This window comes from Rana temporaria, chromosome 4 (genome assembly GCF_905171775.1).
Source record: "Rana temporaria chromosome 4, aRanTem1.1, whole genome shotgun sequence".
Classification (NCBI taxonomy): Eukaryota; Metazoa; Chordata; class Amphibia; order Anura; family Ranidae; genus Rana; species Rana temporaria.
The window spans coordinates 71,242,728-71,250,892 of NC_053492.1; the positions used below are offsets into that span (position 1 = coordinate 71,242,728).

Consider the following 8,165-nt stretch of genomic DNA (forward strand, 5'->3'; position numbering starts at 1 on the left):
CAGAGTGGAGGGTTGTAGTTCTGGTGTTCATCAGCGAGTGTCTTCCAGCCAGCAGATCCCAATAACCAGTTTCCACCCGATGCTGGCTGCTGGGAGGGTATTTAGGTCCTCACCTATTAGTGCCTTTTGCTCCAGTGTTTTGCTTGCTGCCAGATACTGCTAGCCATTACCCTGTTCCTGCTCCTGCCCCTGCCCTGAACGCTATGCCCTGCATCCTGCTGCCTTGTTCCCTGCTTCTCTGTGTTCCCCATTTTTTATATATTGTATACAGTTAGTAGGCTTTCTGTTTGTTAGTTATTAGTCAGGTATCCTGTCACTGAGTTTTTGGTTCACTTATATTTTTATGTTTGTTGTGTGCTGGTTTGGAAGGATTGTGTTTCACTGTAAATAAATAATATGTAAAGCATACACAGTCTGGGGCCAGTTTCCTGAGTGTAGCTGATTTGACCATCCCTGTTGCTGATTTCTGACATTTCTCATCAGCCTCTGTCCACTGTCAGCATCAATGGCTGCTAGGAGCCTGTTAACTTGTCGCAGACAGCATTTTTGACAACCATTGACAGGTAGGGGGTAGTGACGGCAAACATGCTGCTCTGCTACACAGTGCACAGAGACAGGCACAGAGACAGGCACTCTTAAATACCTCCAGTTTTCTTATCTAGGAACTGGAGGTAATTCTTTTTTGCATTTGGTGCTGCAATAGCGCCACTTTGTAAACGTGGTGCTATTAAGAACTACTTTGATCTCATGCATGTGCCAGTAAAGCTATTGATCCCCCCAATGAGGGGAATTTACTAATACTGGACCAGCCAGAATCTTCATAGCTTACCTGAACATCATTATTTTCATAGCTTACCTGAACCAACTGAATTTAAGAGCTGATTAGTTTATATGCACAGCTGCTCAAGATCCTGTCTGCTCCAGTTTTTGTGAATTCCCTCCAATGTGTTTTCAGCCCAATAGGAATGAATGGTTGCACTCAGGACCAGGCCAACAGGTACAGTTGTGCGTCCATATGTAGGTTGGGTGGAGCTATTCACATTAGTTATTTAGAGTGATGTGTGCTCTGCTATGCATGTGCCCATTGATACTATAGTGTGATAATGTGGGCATGTTTATATTGGCAATAGCTGTGTTTTTATATCCCCCCCCCCACAAGCTTCAAAGGCAGCTGTATACACAGGAGTATACACATGCTGTAGCCTCGATGCTTTGCATTTCAGTGCAGTAAAAAAAAAAGAAGCGCTGTCACATTTAAGTGAAAGGGGCCACACCGCAGCCATTCCATTATGGTTCAAGCTTTTATGTATTAAAACAGGCAGTAAGGAGACAGCATAATAACTGCTCACTGTCTGTTAAACTCCCTTGGAAAAGTTATCCACCACAGATTGCTCTTTAGAGGGCTACCATGCATGTGTAAATCAGCCCTTAAAGTAACCCTGTCAGGGGAAAATAATAATCCAAACAGTGTTGCCCTACAACTGAAGAGTGAGTATACTGATCTCTCTGGCAGCACCTGCGTCCTGCCTTCCCCCGTTCCAGAGCTGCAGCCTTTGTCAGTGACTTTGGCTTTTAACACGTCCTAGAATGTCAGATGCATGTGTTTCCCACCAGATGCTATGGTTCCTTCCTCTGACCCCTACAGCACTGTCCAGTGAGGCCCGGAGCAACTGGAAGTCAGTGTAGGGCCGGCCATGACAGGGTTAACAGAAACCCTAGTAGCTGTGGGGGGAGGAGCAGAGCAGGGGAGGAGAGATCACAGATATCTCTTACTCTCAGTTTCCCGGGCAGAGGCAGCGTGGGGGAGTGAAGTTGGTGGGGGAGTGAAGTTGCTGCTGTGTCTGCTCAGCCTGCAGGGATTTCGCTTGTCCCAAATTGTCACGGCGATGGCTGCGATCGAGGATTTATTCGGGAGATTGAGGGCGGAGGCGGCTATCCGGGGTGAGGACTGGCTGCAGAGGCAGTTGGGGGCGCTTTTATCGCAGGATGGAGGGGACATGGGGCGCATGGCGTCGGGGCCTAGCCGCGTCCAGACCGGACAAGCAGCATCGGGGCCGGAGCACACAGGTGTGGTGCTGGCGGAGTCGGGGCCTGAACGGTCGGTCCGGGGAGCAGTGCGGGCACACGGGGACACAATTCAGGTCGCATCGGGGCCTGATCACACAGGCATGGGAGCAGCGTCGTCGGGGCCTAGTCACACAGGCCGGGGGGCCTCGCGGACGCGCTCGTCCCGCCCCCCCCGCCGGTATTCGCCCAGTATATCCCCGGGACGGCAGAGGGGGGATAGTGGACATAGCAGGGCCCCTTCGGGCCCCCCCGCGAAGCGGGCGGCGGGTATTGTGTCGGAAGGCCCAGCCGGGGGCACCAGGAGTAGCGTGGGTGCAAGGGGGGGACGGCCAGGGGGCTCAGATGCGGCGGCCTTGCCCGCCCGGCGTGTGGATCAGGCAGTGACGGGCCCGGTGGTGGGGTCTCGGCGAGTGGGATCGCAGGCCACGGTGGCTAGCCCCCCAGCTTCCTCGGCTAGCCACTTGCAGGAGGTGGAGCGCATCGGCAGCAACAGGGTTACGCCAAGCAGGAAAGCTTCGGCAAAATCGCCGCACGGGTCCAGGGCCCGCAGGGGGAGTGAATCCGGCCCTGGGCCTTCGGCCTCCGGGACCGAGCCGCCCGGTGGGTCATCATCGGAGGAGGAGGATCGGTCGGAGGGAGAGCGGTCGGGATCTGAGGACGAGGTCTTGCCCAGGACGATACCAGCAACGAGGGATTCGAGACGGTCGGCTGATGGGATTGCTTCCACGCAGCCCGGTAAGTCATTTTACACTGATGTTTCTAATAGGCAATGTGTTGATGTGGTTGAGAGGAATGTGGTTGTTGCACCGGCGTCCCAGGTTACGGATGCACAGGTGGGTATTGCTGGAGGTGATGTGGGTTTGCAAAGGTTTTTGTCGGGGTTAGAGGCTCTGGTCAGTCAGCTAAAAGGGGGGGACAGACCTCCCGCAAGCCCGGCGGCGGCTTGGGGGCCGGTCGGGGGAGCTACGGGGGTGGCCGCGGCGGCGGTGGCGGCTGCCACTACGCCGTTGGTGGTAGCTGGAAAGGAGGCAAGTGGGGGCGGCTTGGGGGCCGGGGCATCAGTGCAGCCGGAGGTTACCGCCGAGTCGGCGGGGGCCGCTTCAAAAAAACGGGATTTAGTACGGTTAGCGGATGAGGCTAGGGGACAGGTTTACACCTGTTACGATGCGCCGCTGGGGTCGCATCTGAAACAGGAGGTACGGGAAAAGATCTGGAAGAGCGAGTACGTGGAGATATTCGCGCTGTTACCGCTGGAAAAATTCAATTTGGACAGGGTAAAACCAGAGGATTCTAAGAAGGAAGATGAGGAGAAGAGGAGGTACAGGCTAATACCTCGCACGTTTGCAAACTGGTCGCAGGCGTATTCCATTTTGGCCAGTGTGATTGGCGAGAAGAACCCCGAGCACTGCTCGGCGCTCTTCAGTTACCAGGAGGCGATCAGTGAGGCCTACAGGTGCTATGGGGGCACAGGTTGGCTTAGATATGACGAACAGTTCAGGCAACGTCGGGCGATCAGGCCGGAAATTCGTTAGGACGCCAAGGACATTAGCCTTTGGATGCGGCTTATGACGGCCCCGAGGACGTCGGCGCCGTTTTTTCAGGGGGGGGGCCGGCGGAGCCTCTTCCCTGGGACAGTCGGCCGGAAAGAAAAAAGGGGTTTGTTGGCAGTTCAACGAGGGTAGCTGCAAGTTTGGGGGGTCGTGCCGATACAAGCATGAGTGCTCCGGGTGTGGGGGTAATCACCCCTCTTCCCGCTGCTTCAAGCAGGGCAAGGGACGTCCCGGGGATTCTTCAGGTAAGAGGGAGCACCCCGGTGATGGTGAGAAGGATGCTGCCGTTTCTCGGTAGGTATCCGGACAGAGCGGCGGCTCAGCTCCTGGAGGAAGGTTTTACTGAGGGGTTCCGTATTCCTTGTAGCTTGACGGTGGTTCCGCCGCTGTCCAAGAATTTGCGTTCGGCTCTCCAACACCCCGAAGTGGTTTCTGAGAAATTACGGAAGGAAGTGGGGCTAGGCCGCATGGGGGGCCCGTTTGAATCCCCCCCTTTGGAGGGTCTGGTGGTATCACCGTTGGGGGTGGTACCGAAGAAGGAACCAAACAAGTTCAGACTCATTCACCACCTCTCATTTCCGAAAGGGGGGTCGGTAAATGATGCGATTGATGCGGGCGATTGTTCGGTGTGCTACACATCGTTTGACGCGGCGGTGGGATGGGTCAAGAAATACGGTCGGGGGGCGTTGATGGCCAAGTCGGACATCGAGGCGGCCTTCCGGCTGTTGCCGGTGCACCCGGACAGCTTCAGACTGTTGGGGTGTCACTGGGGAGGGGAGTTCTATGTGGACAAATGTCTGCCCATGGGCTGCTCGGTATCCTGTGCGTTGTTCGAACAATTCAGTTCCTTTTTGGAATGGGTGGTGCGAGACGTGGCGGGAGTGAATTCAGTCATCCACTATCTAGATGACTTTCTCTGCATTGGACCGGGGGGGTCACGGATTTGTGCAGTTTTGTTATCTACGCTAGAACACATAGCGGAACGTTTTGGGGTGCCTTTGGCGCCCGAAAAGACGGAAGGTCCTAGGTCTGTCATTCAATTCCTGGGCATAGTCATAGACGCCGAGAAGATGGAATGTCGTTTGCCGCAGGATAAGCTAGAAGGCCTCAAGGCGGAGGTCAGGGGTATGATTGGAGTGCATAAGGTGCAGCTGCGGGCTTTGCAGTCGTTGTTGGGTAAGCTGAATTTTGCCTGCAGGATTATCCCGATGGGGAGGGTTTTTTGTCGTCGGCTGTCGGCTAGCACTGCGGGTGTTAGGTTGCCCAATCACTATGTGCGGCTCGTGAAGGAGCATAGGGAGGACCTGCGGGTATGGCACTCTTTTCTAGAGGGTTTTAACGGCAGGGCCTTGTGGATGTCCGGCCCGGTCAGCAATTTTGACCTGGAGCTGTATACAGATGCGGCCGGGGGTGCGGGCTTTGGGGCCTTCTTTCAGGGTCAGTGGAGCGCTGGCTCTTGGCCGCAGTCTTGGGTGACTGCGGGCTTTACAAAGAATTTGGTGCTGCTGGAGCTGTTTCCAGTGGTGCTGGCGGTTGAGTTATGGGGCACGTCTTTCCGGGATCGGAAGGTGCGCTTCCATGGGGATAACTTGGGGGTCGTGCAGGTGATCAATCGAGTTACCGCATCTTCTCCCCCAGTGATTCGTCTCCTGAGACACTTGGTGCTGCGCTGTATGCAGCTGAATGTGTTTGTGTATGCGGTGCACTTACCGGGTGTGGACAATGTCGTGGCTGACGCTTTGTCTCGGTTTCAGTGGGACAGGTTCCGGGAGCTGGTGCCGGAGGCAGAGGAACGGGGGGTCCCTTGTCCGGAGTGGCTGTGGCAGATTCCATTGGAACAATCTCCACCTGGATTAGGAAATCGTTGAGTGCGGGTACTTGGGCGGCCTATGAGAAGGTATGGTCGGAGTGGAGCGATTTGGTGAGGGAATCGGAGGTTCACCTTTCGGGACCGGAGGTGAGGACACTGGTTCTGTATTTTTTGTCTAGAAACATGGAAGCGGGAGTGTCGCCGTCGGCGTTGGATAAGAAATTGGCCGGGTTGGCATTTCTGTTCAAATGGCAAGGGTGGCCGGATCTTACAAAGGACTTCTGGGTGCGACAAGCTCTGAAAGGGTACAGGAAACAGGGGCGGCGACCTGACGCTCGCCGCCCGGTGTCTTTCGAAGTTTTGAGAGGAATCCTGGCTAAAGTGGGGGCGATATGTTCATCCAGGTTTGAAGTTACATTGTTCCGCGCGGCATTCGCGCTGGCATTTTTTGGGGCCTTTAGGGTGGGCGAGCTGGTGAGCCCGTCGAAATTGGTCCAGGGGGGCATGGGAGTTGCGGATGTCGGTTGGACCCCGGAGGGGGTCACGTTGTGGCTCAGAAGGTCCAAAACGGATCAGAGTGGCAAGGGAAGGGCGGTTCATGTGTTCCCAATTGAAGGGTCGGAGTTGTGCCCGGTCGGGCTGGTAAGGGACTACCTGGACATACGTCCGGGGGTGGGGGGCGCCTTTTTGGTACACGAAAATGGGTCCCCGATGTCACGATATCAGTTTGTGGCAGTGTTTAGGAAGTGTCTGGGGGCATTGGGCCTGGTGGCAAAGGAGTTCTCGGCTCATTCCTTTAGGATCGGGGCAGCTACGGAAGCGGCAAGGAATGGACTGGGTGAAGAGGCAATAAAGAGGATAGGGCGTTGGGAATCCAGGCGGTTTCAATTATATGTTAGGCCGCAGCTGGTGGCTAGTTTGGGTTGAAGGTCTGGGGAGTGGGGTTTTGAGTTACGGGGCAAAGGGGGTGACAGGGATTACTCAAAAGCGGGTTATCTCTATGTGGGTATGTTGGTGACGTGTTTTTTTTTTTGTTTACTGTTTTTCAGGTACTGGACCGCTTTTGGTCTGGATAATGGGCCACTCCTATGTGGTTCGGGGGGCCAGACGGGCGGATGATCGCCCGACCGGTCGCCAGCTGGGAATATCGAGACAGGAGGCGAGTGTAAGGTGGTTGGGGGTCCCCGGGATGTTATGGAGCAAGGTGGTGCCGGAGGTGCACAAATTTGCACAGCTGGACAGGCCACCGGAGGTTCTGGTTATTCACGCCGGGGGGAATGATCTTGGAGTGAGATCGATGATGGAGATAGCACGGGACATTAAATTTGACTTTCAGCGGATCCGGATGTCCTTTCCGGATACGATAGTGGTGTGGTCAGACATGGTGGCCAGGTCAACATGGAGGATGGCCAGGTCGGTAGAGGGGGTGAATCGGGCGCGCAGGAAGATAAACAGAAATGTGGGGCGGTTTGTGCTCAGGAACGGGGGGCTAGTGGTTCGGCACCCCGAATTGGAAGTGGACACATGGAGATACCTCAGGAGTGATGGTGTTCACCTCACGGACGTGGGGATTGATATGTGGGTGTTGCGTTTAGAGGAGGGGGTACAGCAAGCGATGAGGGTGTGGAGGTGCTCCCATAGGTAAGGGGTTACCTTTGGGTGCTGGTGGCGGGTGTTTTTGGACTTTGCAGGAGAAGATATTACCCCAAAGATGGACCCCAGTACCCAGCGGTGGGAGGGGTCCTGAAGGGGTTTCTAGTTCCCAGTCTACTAATGTAGCTGGAAGGTTGGTGAATGGGGGCACTGCGGTCAATGGTCGTCTTTGAGCCAGCTTCGGCTTGAGGCCTATGACCAGAGGTTAGGACACCGCAGTGCCAAAAAAGTGTTACATAGTTACAAAGTTTAAAGGTTAACGAGTTAAGGGTTAATGGGTCCTGCAAAGTCCAGCACCATGTTAGAGAGGTTATTATCTCAGGAAATAAGTGTTTTTTCTCTATGTGTTATTGGTTTTTGTTATTGGTTATTTATGATTATTTAAAGAGTATTTAAAATAAAGGAGGCTGCTACGGCCAGTTTTTACTCCAACACTAAGTAGTGGTCTCATTATTTATTAAAGGTTAAGTGGGGGTATTAACTGTAAAGGGGCTTTAGCGGTCAGGGTGAATTCAACTGGAAGTCAGTGTAGGGCCGGCCATGACAGGGTTAACAGAAACCCTAGTAGCTGTGGGGGGAGGAGCAGAGCAGGGGAGGAGAGATCACAGATATCTCTTACTCTCAGTTTCCCGGGCAGAGGCAGCGTGGGGGAGTGAAGTTCCCACCCACCCTCCCTTTATTCTGGGGTTTTATTGATTACGGTATTGATGGTATATGGATAAATTGGTATGTGGTTTGGTGCTGTTTTGGTGTTTTCTTTTCTTTCAGGTTTATGGATCACGTTGTCGTGGCAGTGGCGGGTGTTTTTGGACTTTGCAGGAGAAGATATTACCCCAAAGATGGACGCCAGTACCCAGCGGTGGGAGGGTTCCTGAAGGGGTTTCTAGTTCCCAGTCTACTAATGTAGCTGGAAGGTTGGTGAATGGGGGCACTGCGGTCAATGGTCGTCTTTGAGCCAGCTTCGGCTTGAGGCCTATGACCAGAGGTTAGGACACCGCAGTGCCAAAAAAGTGTTACATAGTTACAAAGTTTAAAGGTTAACGAGTTAAGGGTTAATGGGTCCTGCAAAGTCCAGCACCATGTTA

At 54.1% G+C, this 8,165-nt stretch overlaps 1 protein-coding gene across 1 annotated transcript; it reads left to right on the forward strand.

Moving 5' to 3' along the window:
- The first annotated feature begins 1,688 nt into the window (after positions 1-1,688).
- LOC120936294 lies at positions 1,689-7,095 on the forward strand. The gene is made up of 2 exons (XM_040348533.1): positions 1,689-2,802; positions 6,477-7,095. The coding sequence occupies exons 1-2, from the start codon at positions 1,695-1,697 to the stop codon at positions 7,070-7,072; spliced, it is 1,704 nt and encodes a 567-aa protein (XP_040204467.1). The 5' UTR covers positions 1,689-1,694; the 3' UTR covers positions 7,073-7,095.
- Positions 7,096-8,165: the final 1,070 nt, after the last annotated feature.